Genomic DNA, 22,830 nt, shown 5'->3' with positions numbered 1-22,830 from the left:
CTCCCACTACCAGATGACTTTGCAATCCTTGGCCCCACGTGTGGAAAATTGCACTCACTCTGCTAAACGTCACTCACTTTGGGCTGAGCTAAGGCACACCTGAATACACTAGTCAAAAGTGTTTCTAAACACCCTCTGGGTACTCATCTTGAAATGTTGTGGCCCTAACACACCCTAGGTAGTTGCGCTCTCCTTCGCACTCTACAGCAACTTCTTTAATTACATCAATATTAGACTCATAAACTAGCTCCTAATAGTAAAAAAATCATGCACCCAATCATAAATTATATTTGATTGGTCAAAATCATAAAAAGAGAAACCAAAGGAGAGCTAGAAACCAATAATTCCCTATGTAGGCTGTCCTTACTCCCTTCTATATCCTTTAATTGGTGCCAGCACCAGAATCAGTCAACAACTAATATATGTCTGAATAAATTGTTAAAAAAGATGCAGGAAAACCTGAGATATTAGGAATGAAAAAGTAGTAGCTCTATAGTACAATCCCAACAAATAAAAGAAAATGATGAATATAATTCACAACTTACTGCCAAGGGTCATCACCCAGGAGAAGAACATCATTCTCCCGGTCAACAAATACAAGCTGCCAGCCTGATCTCTGTGGGTCCTCTAATTGGCCTTCAAGGCCAAACATATGAGCGAGCTCACTGCGCAGCTCATCATAGCTGCTGAACTTGGAAATCTCCAGTGACCTCCCAAAGGACCCTGACTTGTGAACCTGTCAAAATAAGACCACTTATGAACAAACAATAACCTGGTGTCTTAAAATAATAGAACCACAATAACAAGTAACGGCCACTATAATTTGAACAATAAATAAATTAGATCAATAAGGGGAAGCATAGACAATCATCCACTTGGAAGTAAATTATGCACATCAAGAAATAATTACAGTTTTCAGTCAAAAGTAAATAACTAAGTTAGAGTTTCAGAAGAAAATATCAGCCTAGGTAAAGGTAACACCTTCCAAAAAAATTGTATGGATGAAGCAAGCAGATCATTTATTATTTTTTAAGTAATTGCAAAGAAGAAGTCAATTCAATGTCTCAAATAATAGGCAACACTGATGAAGATCTTCTGAAGGTGACACGCCCGGAAGAGAGATTAAAGGGGAAATATTGCCATATGACATGCATCTGCAAGGACTTCCACAGCTAGGAGATAAAGTGCACCAAACATGGCCCCACTACCAACAGAAAAACTCCCAGGCACATGACCATTCCAATAGTACACTAAGACGAATGCATACAAAAAGACAATAAAATTCCTGTTACCTTCACAAAGGTTCTGGTTGGTGGATTTACTTGATCCACATTTTCGGAAGACTGCAAAAAACCTGATTCATCTACACAACTTGAAGTTGTAATATCCGAATTTAGTGGAAAGTCAGTGCCGGTAGCACTTGTAAAATTTGAAGTAGAAAATGGCATAGACAAAGAATCACTTTCACTGCCAATATCTCTCAGGTTTGCCATCCCATTCTGCAGCATAAGTGATGAGGAATCAATGTTTACCCCAAACAAAAGATTGCTCTGTGGATCAGTAGCACCTTGGTATCCAGAGTACTCCCTCCCAGGAAATGGAGGCAAACTGGCAAGCTCAGAGACGTTTGACTGTGGTGTTCCCAATTGTTCCACTTGGGGCAGTACACACTGGGCAGTAACAGATGGAAGCTGAGGTTCAACTGCGATTTGCTTGGGTAACATGGAGGAAGAAGCCATTGCAGGGTTGGATCCATTCAAATTATGTAAGTAGGATGCTCCATCTTGGGATAATGAACCTAATATACTGTGTATAGGGGAAACATCAGATGTGGATATAGGGTTCCCGACAGGGTCGGGAAAGCACTGCTGTTGGCACTGTGAAGGAATGGACTGCAGAGATGGAGTCTGTGACTGGGTGGCTGATGCAAAATTAGATATAGCAGAAATTACATTTGGGATCTGCTGCTGGACAGACAAATGGTGTAGTTGCTGGGACTGTTGAAGCTGCGGCTGCTGCTGCTGCCGCTGATTATTATATGGTTGGTAACGCTGCAATTGTTGTTGCAGAAGCTGAGCTTGAGTGGGCAACTGGTTTTCTTGAAAGCTCTGAAGAAAGGAATTTTGAGATTGGGGCTGCTGTAACATCTGCCTCTGAATCAAATTAGGCCCATTGGAAACGTTTTGAGATTGCTGGAGCTGCAGAAGAGATTGAGAAGAACATTTGGAAGGATCCACTGTCCTCATTTCCTGAAGTGCAGCAGCTGCCATCGCTTGGTATACATCGGGTTGGGGACCTAATATAGAAGAATCAAACCTTGGCTGCATCAAGGGCGTAACCCCAAACCCCTGGAAGTTCAACGATTGAATTCCCTGATCTCCAAGCCCACCTTGCAGCCACATCAGAGGGGAACTGATGCTTATATCACCATCTTTTAGACCTGGAAGCAAACATACTCAAAATATTCAGGGAAAAAGGTACAAATACAAGTCAAAAACATACCATGTGTCTTTTGTCTCATGTAGGTAAACCAGTCATACCGTGAAAAGAGGGTAGTCCTGATGGCCATGGTCGCTTCAATCTCAGGGGAAATGAGGATGGATACATTGGATATGTTGTTAATGGCTCAATCTCCCACAAGGAGACTCTTGGCTGCCTCTCCCCTGCAGTAGATTCATCCCATCCAACCTGCAAAGTAGAACAACATTTCAGACAGCACATACTACATAGTTAATAACAGGATCAAATTTTGAGCAAAATCTCAGCAAATTATAATAGCAGAATGTCATAGTTATGGGGCATCCAAATCACCAAATTCTCTCAACCAACCTTCACAGAGCGCCAATGTGAATTCTGCCAGCGAACGGGATTTAAATCACTGATTCCAGTAATAGTACCCATGTATCTGGACAAAAATATACTTAGGTGAGCAAAAGTACCTACCTAGTTACATTTGCAAGTAGAACTTCAGAGTACATGCAATTAATGAAATGAAAGAAAATAACAATGATGAAAATAATAAAAAAGCAATCCATCCAATGACATTTACTTTGTTCATATAAATGAAAAATTATAATCTTATATAAGATTCTGAACTGAGTGATACTACAGTGAGCGAAAGCATCTACCAGTAACATTAAAAATTGTATTGAAAGGAAAGAAAAATAAGAAAATTGAAAGGGGGAAGAAAACTAAAAATATTGCAACAGCACACCACAGCATTACATTATTTCAACAGAAGACAACTAAAAAGTCTTATTGAACTCTCAAACAAGAGTTTACTACTAGCAGAGCTAAACAATAAATAAGATGAACAATGAGTCAGATTGGTATCTGTGTAACATGCATTAAAACACAAATAGGATTATTGGATTGGTATGTGTAACATGCATTAAAACAAAAGGAAGAACTAACTGGAACTCAAAAACATGCTGCATACAACTGTAGTATACCAATAATATGACCAATTGTATAAAAAAGTTGGAAGGTAATTGGTAATTATAAATTTGATAAAAATCAATTCTCCATTCCACAGCATAGGAACAAGTTACTCATACTTGGAAAGCCCAAGTTTAACTAGTTATTTATGCTTAAAATAAGGTTTGTTAAACAAACAAAAAAAAAAAATCATACTTATCACAGCTGTTCTAACGACAAGAGAATAAAATTTTATACTGTACAGCATATAAAAAACCATTCCAAAATAAATTACCTAGTTTTTAGCCCACAGAAAAGGAATCCCATTACTTATCACTGGGTATCAATTTTTCACTGGCATGGAAGGACACTGATTATAAGTTCCTGTAACATCAAGAAGCTTCTTTGTTTACCCTGTCATCTAAAGGGAATATTTCCTAGACTTTATCTACCATGGGAGAAGTAAAGGAGACTGATTAGGATAATGAAACCATGAAACAGAGGCCACAGCAACTCAAAAACAGAGATAAAAAAAAGTTATGTACAATGCTTAGATTATTGGAATCAATGCCTCCCACAACACAAAGAGAGGTTCAAAAAAGTAGAGCACTCATATTATTGGATGCAGTGCCTCACACTACTTTCTGAATGCATTAACATCTTTGCTACATTACAGTCTAAACGAAGGCAAACTTTTTTGGTTAAACATTAATATGAAGGCTAACTTGAATTTCAATTACCAATAAGCATAATGAAGACTTGCAGAGAGAAATGGGACATACCGTCGGACACTTGACTCTTCTGTTTCAAACAGCATTCTAAATCGCATGCCCACAGAAACCCGCGTGTGATAGACTGCTTTAACATACTTGGCCAATGGTATGACAAATTCTGATGGACTAGCCCTGCAATTAAGGCAATGAACATCAATAAAATGTATGTAATGACATATTTAAACTGTAACACTAGAAGATACTCCACCTTGGGTTATAAAATATAGTAAAGCGGCTATTCGTGGCAGCCGCATGAGCTGCAGCAGCAAGAAGACCAATGTGCATGCTATCACTTGACAAAACTGAGGAAGGCATGGCAGTCTGTGGACGATTTGCTCGGCGGATACCCAGGAGCAGTTGATTTTTTTCATTCCTGATGGAATTGAACACGTATAAGGAATTTCAACTTATGATTACTTTGCACTATCAATAGATTAAAAATGGGACATTGAGGGAAGCTGGCCTCATTGGGTGCACCACACATGTAGTTCAAATGCAGTAACCAACTATTTGGCAGGTCCAAACAGAAACATCCTTACAAGAAAGACCTAACGAATTGGTAATCGGATTGAAGGTTAACTTGGGCAAGTCAGAGATGGTTTCAGAAAGGGACATAAGCAACATTGAGGCATTAGTGGCTCTCTCCTTGGGTTGTAAATAGTCAACACTTCCAATGAAGTATTTTGGGTGGCAACTTTTAGAAGACTATTTGGAATCAAATTCTTAAGAAGATGGAGCAGCAATTGGCGGGGTGTAAGCTTTAACAAAGGGAGGTAAAGTTACATTAATTAGGAGTACACTTTCAAGCTTGCCTACTTATCTCCTCTCTCTTTTTCTTATCCCAATGGAGGTGGCTAGTCATATTGAAAAGTTACAAAGATTTTTTATGGAGTGGACTAGGTGAGGAGCCCAAGTTTCATTTGATTAACTGGTCTCAGATTTGTGCTCCTCTACAGGATGGGGATTTGGGTATCAGGAATTTGAGAAGGTTTAATCAAAGTATTATTAAGGAAGTGGTTGTGGAGATATGGAACTGAGAGAGTTACTTTGGGGGAGGATCATTGAGGTTAAATATGGGAGTGGTTGGGGGGATTATGTACTAAAGTAGTATCAGGCCCTTTCAGAGTGGAGGCCCTTTTCCATATTTCTTTAGTTTGACATGTGTGATTGTACTAGAGTGAAGTTTTGGCATGATTTGTGGTGTGGTGACTCTTCACTTAAAGAGGCCTTTCGGAAGTTGTTTGGTATTAGTCGTGATAAATACTCTTCCATAGCGGATCTTATGCAACATTGAAAATAATCTTATGCAATTCTGTAACGGAGTTCTTCACTGGGATGTTCATTTTTCACAATTGGTTCAAGATTGGGAATTGGAGCCTTTGTCTGTCCTTATGGACTTTTTATTCTGTGAGAGAAAGTGGGGAAAAAAAACTTTGTTGGAAGCCAGCGAAGGGTCAGGGATTTTAGGTAGGAGGATATTACCATTCATTATCTATGTCTCATGCCATGTCATTCCCTTGGAAAATTAGTTGGAGATCGAAGGTTCCTCGTAGGGTTGCATTCTTTTCCTGGATTGCTGCTTTAGGGAAGATCCTGTCTACAAATAATTTACAGAAGAGGGAAATTATTGTTTTAGACTGGCGATATATGTGTAAACGGAAGGGGGAGTTTGTGGACCATCTTATTTATTGTCCAATATATTATGAGGCGTGTCCATGGTGTTTTTTCTATTTGGAGTTCAATGGGTTATTCCACAGAGGGTCCTGGATGTATTAGCATCTTGGCAAGGTCAATTTGATCATCATTGAAACCTCACTCTTTCGAAGGCTGTGCCACATTCTTAATGAGGTGTCTTAGGCAGGAAAGGAATTCTACAAGTTTTTGAGGGATGTGACAGTCTATTCTCAAGCTTAAGTAACTTTTCTTTCATTCTTTGTTTGATTGGACTACAGCATTACAATCTTTTTCTTGTGTTTTCTATGTTAGATTTGATTGAGCATTGTAATTTGTGTGATTGACTGTATGGTTCCCATAGTATACCCCGTATACTTGGGATCCTTTTTTTCATTAATATAACTTTGTTACTTGTCCAAAAAAAAAAGAACTATTTACATTCTCTGCTAAACTGAACGAATGACTTTTTGCTAGCATTAAAATATAGATTCCATAACCAGCATCATTTCATCCAGTAGGAATAATAATTGGCAAGGACTGCACGGGTCTTGAACCACCTCAGTGTTTGACTTAACAAGAGTCTAAATTACCAGGGAAAAAAAACACAAAAACAAATGAATGGAGAATAAGAAACATTTCTACCATATGAAAAGGACAGAATCACCAGCAACAAGCCTCTTTGCACTCACAAATACACTCCATCCTGTGGTAAGAAGATGCCTCTTGGGCTGGCCTGTGAAAGTGAACAATTCAGGACTAATTAGAAGCCAGATTTGTACCTTTAGAAGTTCATGACCAGTTTTTATATTTATTTAGGCAGAGAATGCACACTTCCCTGATAGAATATAATATAATAATTGATCATTCAGTTTTTAAGTCGTTGTCCTATGACCAAGCCAAGCAAAAAAAATAGAGATGAGCAACCTCCCAACACATTGAGCCTCTAGCACTGGCTCATTCATATGTAAGTCTTGTACAATAAAAATCAACAACAGGAACAGCTCCGACCCTTCTGCCATGGTGATTTAAAAATAAAATAAAAAAATGATGAAAACAGTGGGAGGGGGGCAATACCTTTTAAACCATACAGGTTGAGGGTGGGTTAAAATTGAACCCTAAACTTTAAAGAATTTCAACTAAAACCTGATTTTTGGAAGGTTTTAATCCACTCCCTTTCCACTTCTCCCTATCACCATTTTCTTAACATATGTCATCAAAACATCGCATTTTAATAACACTATTACATATCCACCATGACACCCACCTCTTTTTCTTTCCACTTTATTTCTTTTTCTCCCTCATCTAACCCAAGTTATACCTCTCTTTCCCTTCACCGAGGTCATCCACCAACATCTCCTGGCAACTTATGTCACAGATCGGCCAATTGGTGGTGGTGGGAATGGGCTCAACAGTGGCTTGAGGTGGTGTCATGAGAAACTTGATTAAGCGGGCTCAATATTGTGAGTGATTGATGATAATTGTTCTATTGTTTGAGTATGGCAGCTTGGGGTTTGATTTTGAAGGGAGATTTAGCCGGTGAGGCTTTGATTGGGGGAGGGTTTGATTGGAGTAAGAGCTGTTCTATTTTTAATTTGGGCTGGCATTTCATATTTGCATTATGTAGGTGTATTAATGATGCAGGACAAAACCAAAACAATGCAACACACAAATTAAAGAACAATAAAATAATAATAATAATAATAAGGTAACCTAGGAGTTAGCACCTAGGCTTGTTTGGAGTAAGCAAAAAAAAAAAAAAAAAGCTTTTAGAAGTCAACACTTGGGCTTGGTTGGAGTCAGCACTATATATATATGTCTCGAAGAATTTCAAGAGAAATTTTATTCATCATCAAAATAACCAATCTCCTTAGAAGTAGATTATTGTAGTTATATAGACTACTAAACCTTAATTCTAACTGACACAAAAACTCTAATTACTTGGAAATTCACAATTATTGAATTACAGAAAACACCCTTGACTCTAGGAAATTAAATAAAAGTACTAATAATCTAATTAACTACTTAGTATAAAATTGAGTTTTTTATTTTTATTGAGATACGTCTATCTGCTTTATAAATACAAAGCTCATTGTTGCTAATGTTTGTGGTGTGAGATGGTGTCTCCTCCACCCCTCCCCCATCTTCATCCCCACCCTCTCCCTCACCCCCAGCCATCCCCAAATCCTACTCTTTTCCCATTCCTAGCACTGCCAGCCCCACATATTCCTTCTATCTCTCCATATCCCTTTTTGTTCCCACCTCCATTCCCATCTTTTGGTTGTCCACCGTACCCCTTTTGTTACCCCCCTATCCCACCCAACTCAGCCCCACCATCACAACCCTCAACTTCACAACCCATCAAACCTTCTGTGTCTAAACCTCCACCCTTACCCGTGATTACACTACCTAAAATTTCCACCAAACCTTCTACATCTTTTTCTGATCATGGGGGCAGGAAAAGTTCTTTTCGTATTGATGCAAAGTTTTTCTTTTTTTCTTTCGATGGTGGGCAGTCTGATTCGTATGCAATTCACAAGAGTTGCCGAAATGTTAAGAGTACAATTTGGGTAGGACATAAAAGGCATTGAGTGGATTCTCTCTTGTTTCGCCGATATACATGATTGGGTTCTGGGGAAGCTCTTTGTAAACGTTTCCGAGAAAATAATAAGTTACTGGAATTTTGTGGTAGATCGAACAAGGCAAGCATTTTTGTGGTCATAGAAGTGTATCATGGTGGGGCTTGCAAAGGATGTGTTATGATTCCTGAAGGCACTAATCATTCTGGATGGTCTTCTTTTAGTAAAGTGTTATGATTATTCTTTTCCGGCGAAAAATCAAGGCTTGTGAATAGAGGTGAGGGTGGTGCTGATCAGCCTGCCATTGGGGACCGGAATAGGCATATTATGGATAATTATGGGAATAAGCAGAAGTCAAGGAATTTCGAAAAATTGGGAGATAATTTGGGTAGTAACGTGATTTGTGGAGATTCTACTATTAAAAGTTTTGCCAAAAGTAGTAGACCCACACGTGCAATTTTTTTTAAGTTGATTGCTGGCAACTTGGCTTTGAGAATTTTTAAACTAGAAGAAGGGAAGAGATATTCCACTTGGATAAAGACTAGCAATTTAAATAAAGATGGGCTTTTTAATGAAGTGGTTGGAAGGCCCATTATCCCCCCTAATAATAATGAGTCTGGGCTTGGGAAAGCCCATTTGGCCGTCTGGAAGATCCTAAAGCTAAAGGACCTCTAGTCCAACCTATACATGCGCTGGAGTCTCGGGGTTTGAAACCGATACAAAGGATTATCGGCGAGAGCTCAAGCTGTGCTGGGAGCATGCTGATGGAAGATTCCGGTGTACCGAGGGCCGAGATAGACATGGAGATAGGGCGTAGCTCCTCCGTGGTGGATCCCGACACTGTTAAGGCTGTTTTTTCAGCGGCAATGGCTTCCGATGACGTGGAAACGCACGGTGAAGCACATCAATCCTCTAGCCTCACCGGAGATATGTTGGTTACCTCAACAGCGGCAGCAATGGAGTCTCCAAAAAATGGGTTGAAGTCTCATTGTCGGCATCAGTGGGTGGATCAAAATTGTTTTTCCCCTTTGTCCGATTTGGGTAATGAGATGGATGCTGACTTTGGGGAAGGGGAAGATCGAACCGAGGACTTTAGTGAGTACCATGAAGTGGCAGTTCAGCCGAGGTCAGTGGATACTACTGGATTTTATCATAATGATTCTGGGCTTCTCCTCCTGCTGTGGGTCAACAGTGGGGTTGATAACCGCTGTTGTGATAGTGGGGAGAAAGATAATTGTTTATTGGAGTGTGATCCTCTGTCTCGGTGGGATACCAATGCGCTCAGTGAGTTGTTGATGGTTCAGGAAGCTTCTGTGGTTTGAGACAAGGTGACCCATTATCCCCGCTTTTGTTTCTTTTCATAATGGAGGTTTTGAGCAGAATTTTGAGGAAGACAGAGGAGAGTAATCTTATTCGGGGTTTTCATGTGGGAGCAGTGAATTATGTCGGTGTGTGAATTTCCCATCTGTTGTTTGCCGATGACACTATCTTATTTTGTGATGCTTCTAGGGAACAACTATTGCCTATAGGGTTGGCTTTGTCTTGTTTTCAAGCTTTTACGGGGTTGAAGGTTAATGTTGGGAAAAGTGAGATTGTCCTTGTTGATGAGATGCATAATCTAGACGTACTGGCTAATATTCTTCATTGTAGAGTGGGCAATTTGCTTATGAAATATTTGGGGGTGCCATTGGGAACTTTGTTTAAGACATCTTCAATTTGGAATCCTATTTTAAAGAAGATGGAGAAGAAACTATTAGGGTGGAAGCGTCTCTATTTACTAAGGGTGGTAGGCTCACGTTACTGAAGAGTACTCTCTCAAGTCTCCCAACGTATTTTTTATCTCTTTTTACTATTCCCAAAACTGTGGCTGCTAGATTGGAAAATATTCAAAAGAATACTCTTTAGGGCTCTTCAGAAGGGTGTTTCAAATACCCTTTGGTGGCTTGGAAAAAGGTGTGTTTACCCATTGAACTGGGCGGTTTGGGGATAAGAAGTGTGGTGCCTTTTAATCAAGCTTTATTAGGGAAATGGTTGTGGAGGTATGGTCATGAAGTTACCCATCTCTAGCGGAGAGTTATTTCCACAAAATATGGTGAGGAAAAGGGGGGAGGAGTACTAAAGTATACAAGAGGGCTCATGGATGTGGTCTTTGGTGAAGCATTCATGAAGGGCAGGAGAGTTTTTTTAAGCATTTGTCTTTTGTAGTGGGTGAAGGTACTCGTATCTGCTTCTGGCATGATAGGTGGATTGGTGATAATACCCTTAAATTTCTCTATCCTGAGATCTACATGTGTTCAACTAACAAGGACACTTGTATTTATGAGATTTTGTGGCTTCCAGAGGGGGTACTGTTAGAGTTTGGGATTTGAGGTTTTATAGAGATTTTCACTACAGGGAACTAGCTGCATCTTATTCCCTCCTTGAGTTTATCCAATCTCGTATTCTTTGGGATGAAAGGAGCGATACTCTTTGTTGGCGTCTCAAAGGAGATGATAAGTTTGACATCCAGTCTTTCAACCATGCGATTCGGGGTGCTTAGAATTCTTTGTTTCCTCGGAAGGGTGTTTTTAAACCAAAGGTTCCTAAGCGAGTGGCTCTCTCTTTGTGGACAACTGCTCAGGGTCGGATTCGTACTTTAGATAATCTCATGCTTAGGGGTCATTCTTTGGCAAATCGGTGTTATATGTGTCGATGTGATGGTGAGTCAGTGGACCAACTCCTTCTTCACTGTCCTATTACATATACCTTATGGACTTTTATGCTTCAGAATTTCGAAATTCATTGGGTTATGCCAGGATTGGTGGTGGGATTATTATTTTGTTAGCTTCAATGGCTTGGGAATATACTTCGAATATTTGGAATTTGATTCCAGGTTGCTTGATGTGGATTGCTTGGTTGGAACGAAATCGCCGTTCCTTTGAGGACACTAAGAAGACATTGAAAGAGTTAAAGGTGTTATGCCAACATAGTCTTTTTGAGTGGTCTCGTTGTTGGGGTTTTACTTTTTGTTCCTCTCTCTGAGTTTATGTTTTCTCTTACATTAGTTTCCCAATTTCCCTCTCTTTTTTTTTGCAATTTGTTTTATCCTTTCCCTGTTGTTCATCATCATGAACAACTTGTATTTTTCCTAACTATTTTCATTAATTATATTTTTCTAATTACCTATTAAAAAAAGAGTATAAAATTGACTTGTAAAAATAAAATTGACTTCAAAATTAAATAAGACTAAATTAAAATAAATATTTTTTTTGCTCTCCCAACATCCATCTGCCAAGAAAATTTCTATTGGTCAACTATTTACATTCCATTGAGCAAAGTCGCAAATAGCATAATGGATGGGGTTGTTCATGCCCCGATCCAGACCAACAGAGTCAACCGATGCCACACCGCTCAAATTGCCCAACAAGGTAACCAACGGTGAATGGGGTCGTGTAAGAGGTTAGTGGGGCTTTTCAACGTCAGCGCGATATGGTCATTGGTAGCGGATCTAGGATTCTAATGATACCAAGCCAACCAACATCTATATGCATACATACATACATACATGCATATATATATGAACACCCTTCTCTGTGTCTCCCTCATTTCACTCAAAAATACATCTCTCTCAATTTGCCTCTTGTAATCTCCACAAAAACCCCAAACCCTACCTAGTATCTACCACAATTTCCAGCCGTCAATCCAATGGAATCTGCCACATTGTCATTTCTTCAACCCAGTCAAATCTCAGATCTTCAACCCAGTGGATGTTTCCTCCTTAATCTTTAGTCAAATCTCAAATATCTAGCCTTGATTTCCTTTCCCTTGTTCACTTCTGGTGCACTTAGGTGTTCCTTTTTCATCAATATATCTTATTACTTATCAAAAAAAAAGGTTTTAAATTGTTGCGGATGTTGATTTGTGGGTTTTGAATTTGTGTTTTGAATCTTGGGAGATTTTATGGGTTTGTGATTGGTGGTGGTTGTTTTAGTGTGAAACATTTAGATTTCTCTCTCAATGATGGTGCTCGGTGGCAACCGACCGCCAAGCCACTACAAAAACCACCACCGATATGTTAGAAAAATGAACTTAGGCAAGGTTGATCGGTGTCAATCAGGGAGATATCGACCTTGATGATTGTCATGGTTAGATGATAAAAAGGCCCAAAAACCGGCACCGGCCAACCGATGAACAGCCATAATGGGTGTCATCAAAGTTTGATTGGGTGAACAAAATATTTTGGTACCAGTCAATATCAGGTGTACCATTTCAAGGTTACTGCTATTTTTTATTTTATTAATATATACATGTGTGTGTGTGTGTGTGTGCACACACACGAATTCACATTTATGTGTTTTCGTAAACAACAATCAAGGCCAGAGTCTAGATTGTGAACCATGGCTGGCCAATGCACCAACTTCAAGGCCTTTGTCTTCATTGGCAACAACAGCTATTCAGTTTGGAACCATTTCTAACCAAAACAAATATTTCAGCTAAAATACCCAAAATGTCCGAATTGTCCAAAACAGGCTAGCACAAAAAGCGATACAAAGTGAAGGAGTTAAATGTACAGGTTGAATGACCCAAACGGAAAATTTGACCATACCAACTAGTACAAAAGAAACTTTGACCATACAAAAGAAACTCACAACTTTGGCAAGTGTGTGTTTTTGGGAGGTGGGGGATGTTGGGGTTGAGATATTCTAGTATGCAATTTTAATGTACTAGGAAAAGAAGTATTAATAAGTATAAAAACAAAGCCTTAGTCCCAAGAATTTTGCCTATCTCCTTAATAATCGAGATCAACCACATGTATCAGAGAATTGGATTGTTTGTTGCTTGTTTTCCTATGGAAGATGAAATCTGGTATGGAAGTCCTATGGAATTTACTTATCAAAAAAAAAAAAAAAGAGTCCTATTGAATTCAGTTGCCCAATTTGCCTTTCTATATGGTTTTTAAAAATAAAAATAAAAAATCCTTTTAAACATGGATACGGGCATTTTGTGGGTTTCAGCCAATGGTGTGTTCTCATGGGTTTATTATGCTGGAAACCTATGGGTGGAAGTTTTGGTTACCCATGGCAGCAAAAAAAATTTTTTCCTTTTTATGCTTATTAGATGCCAAAACGACATCGTTTTACGTACATGTTAATAAACATGCAAAAATAGACAAAAGGGGTAAATTAGACAGAAACAAACTAGGGAACTTGTCACATGCTAGTTTAAGAGGATTTGTAAATCTAGGGTTTAGTGTTTTAAAAAAAAAAGTTTAGAACTAAAAATTGGCTAGGATCTAAAGATTTTTTATGGCTGTTTGATAGAGAAATTGTGGGACTTTGGGGATTTGATTGATAAGAGACAACTATTTGATTTGGGGTTGTAAGAAAGAAGGAAAAGGGAGAAATTTATAGTAAGGAGTTCATAAGGGAATGGAATGAAATGGAATAGAATAATCATAAGGGAATGAAAGGGAATGGAATGTATTTAAGTAAGGGAAAGGAATGAAATGGAATTAAGTTACCTTGATTGGATGTTTTAAAATAAATAAATGAAAATGAATGGAATGTAACATAGAAAGAATGGAATGAAATCATTTTATAATAATATTATTATTAGACCCTTATTTTAAAATAAAGGGTTGAATATATGAGTATTTTGGGAGTTTTAGTAAAAAATTCATTAAATCTAACTTCATTCCCTCCCATTTCTCCCAATTTCAGAAGGAATGAAAATTTGAAGTTTTAAGGAAATAGAGAGGAATGAGTGTTCTCTCCTACCCATTCCATTCCCTCCCACTTAAACTCTCAAATAAAGGAATGGATTCCATTCCTTACATTAAAACTCCCGAACAAGGGAAGGAAAAAATATTCTAAAATTATTCTTTTCATTCCTTTCCATTCCATTCCCTCCTCCCAAACAAGGGCTAAGGGTTGTACAAATAGTACAACAAGAAAGTAAAGAAGAAAAGAAAGAAGTAAGAAAAAGAACAATAAGGCCAATGCAGCTCTATTTTTTGGTGAAAAACTCAGTCTGTCCTTCAAGTACATTGACCATTATATATAAACACTCTTTCTTGTACTAGTAGTATTAGAATTCCTAGTTTGACTAGTAAACTAAAATCTAATAAAATAATAACTAATAAAAGGCTAACTTAGACACAAAGAAAAGAAAATCTAATACACTTGGGATCTCCTACATTATCCTAGACTCAACTAAAATACTAAAATACCCTTAATTGGCAAAGATTTCCAATTATACTTAGATTGCCCCCTGAATACAAAATTGACCATATTTTAAACCTAGGACACATATATCTAGATCTTTAAACCACATGACTTTTATATCAATTGGACTTCACATGTGGACCATAAATTAAATCTTGAATAGATGAATTTGGAAAGTAGTAACAAATTAATCTTCTATGGCTGCATCTGCATTAAAACACTGGCAAAAAATAAGGGTTTTAATTGCAACTTTTAAAGTTCAAGACTTAATCTGAAACCACCCAAAACCATAAGAATTATTATAGCGATTAAATTGTAACTAGCCACAAAAATATATTATAATAATAATAATAATAATTAACCAAAAAATTTATAAAAAAAAAAAAAATAGAATGCGAAAACAGTAGGAAGGTTTCTCCAACCTACTATGTGTCAACTTGAAAGGCTATCCAAATGTGTTTTTAGTCACTTGGCCTACTTAGAGTCGTGGTACAACCACTACACACAGAAAATGTACAGAAGGTATGAAATATATACAGGAACTGTACAGATGGTATGAAATACAAATCAGCTAAGAGTGCATAAATCCATAAATTCTAGCAAAGTAGAAAAAGAATGGCCACTAAGAGCAACCATAAAATCAAAAAGAGTCCAAAGTAATAATAGTTTCAGGCTTGAGGAGGAGCTCTCAATGCCTTCAAACGTGCAAGTATTGTGTTCACTCCACAGAAGCCACATAATGCATAAGGCAGAGTGCCCCAAATATCCACAGAATAATGCCCCAAACCTTCGTATCCAACCCAAACATGCCAAACACCATAGACCAAATATCATACGCCAAGGGGAAATAGAGTAATAAGCCATCAACAGATTGTCCACTTTGCTTGCACATGCAACACCAATCCATTAGTACCCTCCATCTATTTTCCATCCATTATGACTTTCCATCCTTTTATTTCTTGTATTTTTGATCCCTTAAAAATACGGTCAGTTCAATTTTAGTCCCTTAAATGAGATTGGTTCAATTTCAGTCTTTTTTTTTTAATATAAGTAATAAAAACATATTTAAAAAAAAGAAGGGTGTCACCTAAAAACACATTACTGTGGCCTTGGTTCACAAAACAAAGAAAGAAGGCAAGAAACACTAAACATAACACAAAACAAAAAAGAAAACACAAAAGAAGCAACAAATATTCAGAATAAAATTGAGGAATGACAGATTTAGGATGTTTGGGCCTCATTCAAAGCCGATTTCGACTGTTCTGGCATGATTCAAGGCCGATCTTGGCCTTTTTCGGCCGTTTCGGCCGATATGACTCGATTCTGGCCGAATCAGCCCGAATTTGCGCGAATCGAAGCCAAGTCGGTGTGAATCGGAGCCGAGTCGGCACAAATCCCCACCCCCCCCCCAAAAAAAAAAAACTCAGACGCGGCACCAATGCGTAGGCAGCAATGTTGGTTGTCGCACCCCACGCCGGACTCCGATGCGGCACCCTCCCAGCCACATCGGTGCTTCCTAGTCCTTAACCACCCCAAAATCTCTACTTCCTCAAAAGGCGGTTCCAACCAGCCAGCCTTATCCTCAAAAGTCTAGGAAAATTCAGCACATCTTGGTGAGGGCAATGTATCTTATCTTCTGAGTAAAGACTCTTATAAATCAAATCCGAATAATACCATCTTCAATAACTTCCTGATTTTAGTATCTTACATACAAGTGCACCAGCATTTCATTATTATATATTAATGTAAAACAAACAGAGGAACCTAGTGTTGCATTTTAAAAAATGTAAAAATGCTATTTTAGTGCCTATATCTTGGGATTATAGTCAATTTGGTTCCTATCTTTTAGTAGCTAATTTGGTCCCTGTTATTTTCAACTTGCAGTCAATTTAGTCCCTACCATCAGCTCGCTAATAGAAAATGCCTATGTGGCTAACAACATGCACAGTTGGCACACTTGAAGTTTATGTGGCTATTATAATAATAAGAATAAATTTTGATAACATTAAATAATTCCAAGTCAGCATTTAAAATGAATAAAAATTTTAAACAAAAAATTCTTTAATTTTTCAATTTTTAAGATAGAAAAAACAAAATAAATAGGAACATTCATAACTTTTCTTGCACTTTCTTAGCAATCAAACACAAAAACACAAATTTTTTCTCTGCAATCTATCTCTATTTCTCTTGGTCTTAACTCTCTATGTTTTCTCCGCCCTCTCTCTATCCCCAATCTGAACATGGCCGAGCATTCGTCACCGCCACTCATCACCACCACCAGTCCAGGTGGTAGTTCTCTCATTTCTCACGGCCAAACCCACCCTCTTTAAACCCGATCTATCCCATTTCTCTCTTCGATCCAAGGGTGAGTCCACTAAAATCTCTAGTGTTTCTGGGATTGGGAGTGAGTAAGGATGAATCGGGCTACTATAAAGGGGTATTGGAAGAATACTGGGAAGGACGTCACAATTTTTGCACTGGATGAAGCCGCAGTGGTCGTGCTCCTCCTGGTTTTCATACCAAATGGGTTATGCATGAGTACCACCTCATTGATGAGGATTTGGAAAAATCTGGACTTGTTCTTGTTTTAAATTTGATGTGATCATTGGATATGGGTTATGCACGAATGCTAATTCTCAATTATGCAATAAATTTGTGATTTTGGAAATGTTTAATTATGGTGGCATTGGAATTGATGTCGTTTTTGAAAAATCTATGTGATTATTGAATCAGCAGAATACATGCAAGAAAATGAATTAGTTCTGTTTAGGTAATAAGAAAGTGCAAGAAAGATTAAAAGAAAAAAAAATTCAAGTTTTTTTTTTTTTTTTTTTTTTTTGATAAGTAATAAGAATTTTATTAATCAAACTGAAAAATAGAAGAAAGCAAGTACAAGGTGTTCATGATGGTGAACACAAAGAAATGCTACAAACAAACAAACAGCAACAAACAAACAAACAGCACCAAACAACAAAAATAAACTTAATGAGCAATACTAAGAGACGAAATAAACTCCAAGATAGTGGAACAATCTGAGAAGCCCCAACATCTAGCCCAATCAAATAAAGTCTTTTGGCATAGCGCTTGTAACTGAACCAAGGATTTCTCGGTATCCTCAAAAGAGCGCCGATTTCTTTCCGTCCAAACAATCCACATCAAACAGCCAGGAACCATATTCCAAATGTCTGAATTAAATTTTCCCAGCCAAAAACTCCAACAATACACCAAACTTTCCACAGAACCTGGCATGACCCATTGCGTCCCAAAGATTTGAAACATATAAACCCACAAAGAGTGAGCTATAGGACAGTGGAGGAGAAGATGATCCACCGTTTCCTCATTCCGATGACACATACAACACCAATTCACCAAAATGCGACCCCTAAGCATAAGATTATCCAATGTAAGGATCTGCCCATGAACCGCTGTCCACACAAAAAAAGCGACCCTCTTAGGAATTTTAGCTTTCCAAACACCCTTCCACGGAAAAATGGATACAACTGATGACATAGAATTATTTAATGATGACATAGAATTATTTAATGCCAATTAAATTTTTTTTATTATTTTAATAGCCATGTCAACTTTAAGTGTGCCAACTGTGCATGGCATTATCCACGTAGGCATTTTCCATTAGTAAGTTGATAGTAAAGACCAAATTGACTGCAAGTTGAAATAACATGGACCAAATTGACTGCCACCAAAATGTAGGGACCAAATTGACTATAACCAGAAAAATATAAGGACTAAAATGGTATTTTCGCCTTTTAAAAATTTGAAGAACCAAATCATACACACTTAACACAACCCATATTTAGGGGACCAAAAACACAATTTTACCTTTGAAATTAGAAGCCCCTAAGGATAGGTTTATAACCAATTAGTCCTTTTGTCACATTTCGTTAGCTAGACCGAACAGAAATAATAAAAAATTCATTTGATCTTGCCAAGCAACCACACCACTTCAAGACTATAATGAACCCTAGTCACCGTCACCAAGATACATAAAACAAACCCTAAATGTAGCTATCAGCTACGAACAAACCTTCTCTAAAAAAAACCCAAGAAAAATAAATTGATTTCTCTCTGCAAAGTATTTTCTTATAAATTATATTGTCTTGGTGATTGGGAGTTTGGTGGATGGACTATCGACTGTGTGTGGGTGTAAGGGTTTTGATAACCAAGTCAGAAATCTTTTGTGCATATTTGTGTTTGTGTGTGTGTGTGTGTGAGAGAGAGAGAGAGATTATTCCTTTCAATTTGAGGCTACTAACATGTCTAAATCCCAATTGCAGGAACCACTGGCCAAAAACCAACATTTGTGAAAGTTTTCCTACATCATCACCCAATTCTCTATTATAAACAACTCAGTCCACAGCCACCACACTGGACAAATTCCTATATCAACCACATTGAAACATGTCGTGCATCACATCCACAAACAATCACACAATTCTCTACCAAACAATCACACAATCATAAAATCATTATGTCTTCAAACAGACAATGCAACTAGGATTCTAGCTAAGACCCCAAAGGTTAGCTAGGATTTCAATAATCCAAGAGTATGACCTTCCTAACTTAAGAAGGACAACAATGTCACCATAAAAAACATAAAACACAAACTTGAACCAATCTGAACAAGCCAATGGAGCCAAACTACAAATGAAAACAGCATGTATACAAGTAAAACAACAGTGGCATTAATGCATAACACCCAACTAGAGAGGTTGTTACATTGTAAATCCAAAATCCAAAGAGAAATTAACATGGTAGGAAATACAAGACCACATATATATTGCTCAAGCAAGTTAAGTAAGTATTCTATGTAAATATTTTGTTAAAAATTCAAAACACAAATTAATGGAACATCAAGCTCACTAATATTACTCACCTGCAAAGCTAGAACAACGATATCATGTAAACTAGGCAAATCAAATGCTGAAGGAAACAGAATAAACAATAAAAATGTGCCATGATAGAAAAACAAAGCAAGTTTCAACATTTTATATTTCATGGCTAACGAAATAGAGTTTTGAACAAGGGCATTGTGGGAAACTACCTCGAAATATATGTCTAAATTTCCATTCATTATCATGAAGATCCCTAGCAATTAATTCTTGAGCTGGAGGCTGCTGCGAGTAGTCCTGGAGGAACAATTTATAAAAAAGATGATTAATAAGAGGGAAAAAAAAAAAAATTTCATGAAAATCAGACAATGGTTAATTACTTAAATCAAATGTCACGTACAAGAGGAGGAAAAACTTTTTCAGCTGCCCTGCGAGGAACAGAGAATCCTCCATGAGTGCTAGTATCACTTGCAGTTAATGTTTTACAGAAATAGTTGGTTGGCTGTTTGCTGGGAGTACCCAATTCTGCAGGCAGTAGATATACATCCTTTTGCTCTTGCTACAAAATAGTTTATGTTATCCCAGGAAACTTAAAAAAATAATAGCAATCTCAAAACTCCAAGCGCGGCAAAGCAAAGTACCGGACTCAGCGGTTGCAAGGTCATTTGAGCATATACTCCGTCTGTCTCCACGTCTGCCTGTAACGTCACAAGTTTTGATAGTTGGAGCGGCCAACACAATGTTTAAAGCAGATTTAACTAAACAGATCTAGACATACATGCATGGTCACATTGTGAAGCTGACAAATAAGTTGTGGGGGCAGGTTAGGGTAATTGGGAATATGTGCATCCACTTCCTTGTTGGTTGAAGCAGCAACCTGCACATGTAACATTGAGGATAACAAATTACCGATATGGAAAATTTGGGATTAAGAAATAATGGCATACTTTAAGAGATATCTTCAAGCTAGGAGCTTCAACCATTCAAGCAACAACATTTGTATTCAATTGTTTTATATGATACGATAGGCAGCAAGACAATGGCACATAAGGCAATAGCTTCAAATTAGAGAATAACTAAAATTTTCATTTACACAACATTTGTTTTCTTTGGGGGGGGGGGGGGGGGGGGGGGGAGATAGGAGGGGAAGGAAGAGGGCAATGGGAAAAGCATATGAGGAATGGGTATATTTCTTCTTCTTTGTAATTACCTATTTTGAATATTACTTGATTATGACTTTGAAAATTACCTCCTTTGCAATTCTTCCTCAATTGGACATACTACTTAAAATGCCTCCTCCATTGTTATTAAGTGAGAATAGCAAAGCAAAAGCTATTTGTGGCTTCCTTTTGTACAAATCCTATTGTTTAGTCCACTAGTTCCTCAGTGTCCCGTTAAGTTTTAGCACCAAAAAAGTACAATTTTTTTTTATCTTCATTCATGTTGTAGCAAACAATTATTTTTGAGATCATTGTATGATTGGATGGCTGCACTAAGCAGTGTCTATATTATATATTGAACAAACACTTCTTGAGCTTGATATGCTTGTAGTGTATTTTTCTTCTTTTTTATAAGTACTCCAGTGTATTTAAATAAAATATACTAAACTATCAAAGATGATTATGATGATAACAACAGCAATGTTAGCTTGATATAATTCTATTGTAATTTTCCTCTGTTTTTCTATAAGTATTAAATAAGATATATTTAGCTATCAAATAATAATAATTACCATTTGCACTAACCTGCTCGCTATGACCCTGAGGAAAGTAGACCACACGGCTTCCAACAGGAGGCAGAGACACCAGAGGGCCTGCACATGCATGCCATAGCTCGGAATTCAAGCATTTCTTCTCCCCTGCTTGCATGAAATGAATACACATGAAACATTATATTTGCATCATCATCAAATTTACTGAATTACCTAAGAAATCAGCATTGGAAGTCAAGGCAGCAAAAATTGAGTATCAACGATTAAGCCATCTTATGACTCCACCTTGCGTAGAGATGAGACGAGGTACAGCTTATTATACAAGTTGAAATGGCTGAAGTTTATCCACCCATTACTTCGAAAACCCCAACATACATGAATACTAATGCATAAATGAACTCAAGCTTGACCATAAATTTAGATGTTGAAATGGGTCAAGTTTATTTATTAAGCCATTTCTTTTTACCCAAACCACAACATTGGGGAAGTAAAAATAAAATAATAATTGGATAGTGTTACAAAAGGCGTTGGCATAATTATGAAAAAAAAAAAAAAAAAAAAACTGGAGTTACCTTCCTGAGAGTGTTGATTGAAGGCAGCGGAGGAAGAAGAGAGTCTCATTGTTGAAAAAGCCAAAGAAATCAATGCTTATTATATAATAAAGGAACTAAAACCTCTAATAATATTGGTTCATCCAAACCCAGTCATCAGCACTGAGCAGGAGTACATCTTTTTTTAATATTTAAGAAACCCTAACCTCAACCACCAAAATTACAGTTGCCAGAAGAAGAAACCCTAATGAACAGAAGAAGCAGATCTTTATTAAATTTTGACTGAGATCATGAGAGAGTGAAGAAGAAGAAGAGTAAGAAGAGTCGAGAGTAGTGACATTTTGGGAAATCCACTTTTCTCTCTACTCTCTACTTCTACTTACTCTGTACTCTTTTACTCTCGGGTAGTGAATACTGAATAGTGATGATTGATTTTATTATTATTATTATTATTATTATTATAGTATTAATAAATAATAGTAAGTAAGAGAGCTGAAAGACTAAAAAAAAAAAATTAAAGCTAGGAGAAGGAGGAGGAGGATGCGGACGATTGGTAGAGCTGCCACATAATTTTTTTTTGCATTTATCATTAATTTTGAAATATTTTAGTTAGTTATCAAATTTGCAAAACTATGTAACAAACTAGTAAATCGAACCTTTGAAACTCGAGTTCAATGTAAAACTTGAGTTGCAAGGTGTTGGCAGTCTGATGTGGAAAAATAAAAATAAAAATGCACGTGGAACTCGAGTCTCTGAAACTCAAATTCCTTCATTAAGAATTACCGTCCAACTGGGTTTCTTCATTTTCCTAGGTTTCTTCTTCTTCTTCTTCTTCGTTCTGTTCTTCTTCTATTGGGCTTCTTCTTCATTTTGGGACCCATTTCTTTGAGGCCCTTGTTGTTTGATTTTCAATCGATAAGGGCAACGACTAGCCAAGTCTAGACCGAATTAGTCCACAACTTTATCGTTAAGGTTGGGTTTTTTTTTTTTTTGAGATGCTTTTCTTTTTTTTTTTTTCTTTTTTTTGGTTTTTGAAAAAAATTTCACGTGAGTTTGTGATGTTTTGGGTTTCTTC

General features: G+C 37.4%; 1 protein-coding gene across 2 annotated transcripts in view; it reads right to left on the bottom strand.

Moving 5' to 3' along the window:
- Window positions 1-22,176, bottom strand: part of LOC115988013 (auxin response factor 6-like) — a 33,689-nt gene extending 11,513 nt beyond the window's left edge. For both annotated transcript variants that reach the window (XM_031111639.1, XM_031111640.1), the window contains exons 1-13: window positions 21,777-22,176; window positions 21,239-21,351; window positions 20,272-20,370; window positions 20,135-20,191; window positions 19,894-20,052; window positions 19,706-19,790; window positions 6,507-6,597; window positions 4,399-4,563; window positions 4,200-4,322; window positions 2,830-2,905; window positions 2,541-2,688; window positions 1,293-2,440; window positions 546-736 (exon numbers count right to left, since the gene is read on the bottom strand). In XM_031111639.1, the coding sequence (XP_030967499.1) occupies window positions 546-736; window positions 1,293-2,440; window positions 2,541-2,688; window positions 2,830-2,905; window positions 4,200-4,322; window positions 4,399-4,563; window positions 6,507-6,597; window positions 19,706-19,790; window positions 19,894-20,052; window positions 20,135-20,191; window positions 20,272-20,370; window positions 21,239-21,351; window positions 21,777-21,825 (2,504 nt within the window). In that variant the 5' untranslated portion in view covers window positions 21,826-22,176. The remainder of the gene's footprint in view (window positions 1-545; window positions 737-1,292; window positions 2,441-2,540; window positions 2,689-2,829; window positions 2,906-4,199; window positions 4,323-4,398; window positions 4,564-6,506; window positions 6,598-19,705; window positions 19,791-19,893; window positions 20,053-20,134; window positions 20,192-20,271; window positions 20,371-21,238; window positions 21,352-21,776) is intronic.
- Window positions 22,177-22,830: the final 654 nt, after the last annotated feature.

This window comes from Quercus lobata, chromosome 4 (genome assembly GCF_001633185.2).
Source record: "Quercus lobata isolate SW786 chromosome 4, ValleyOak3.0 Primary Assembly, whole genome shotgun sequence".
NCBI classification, from domain to species: Eukaryota; Viridiplantae; Streptophyta; class Magnoliopsida; order Fagales; family Fagaceae; genus Quercus; species Quercus lobata.
Note: the sequence above shows the minus strand (reverse complement) of the source record. Positions and strands in the feature narration are given on the sequence as shown.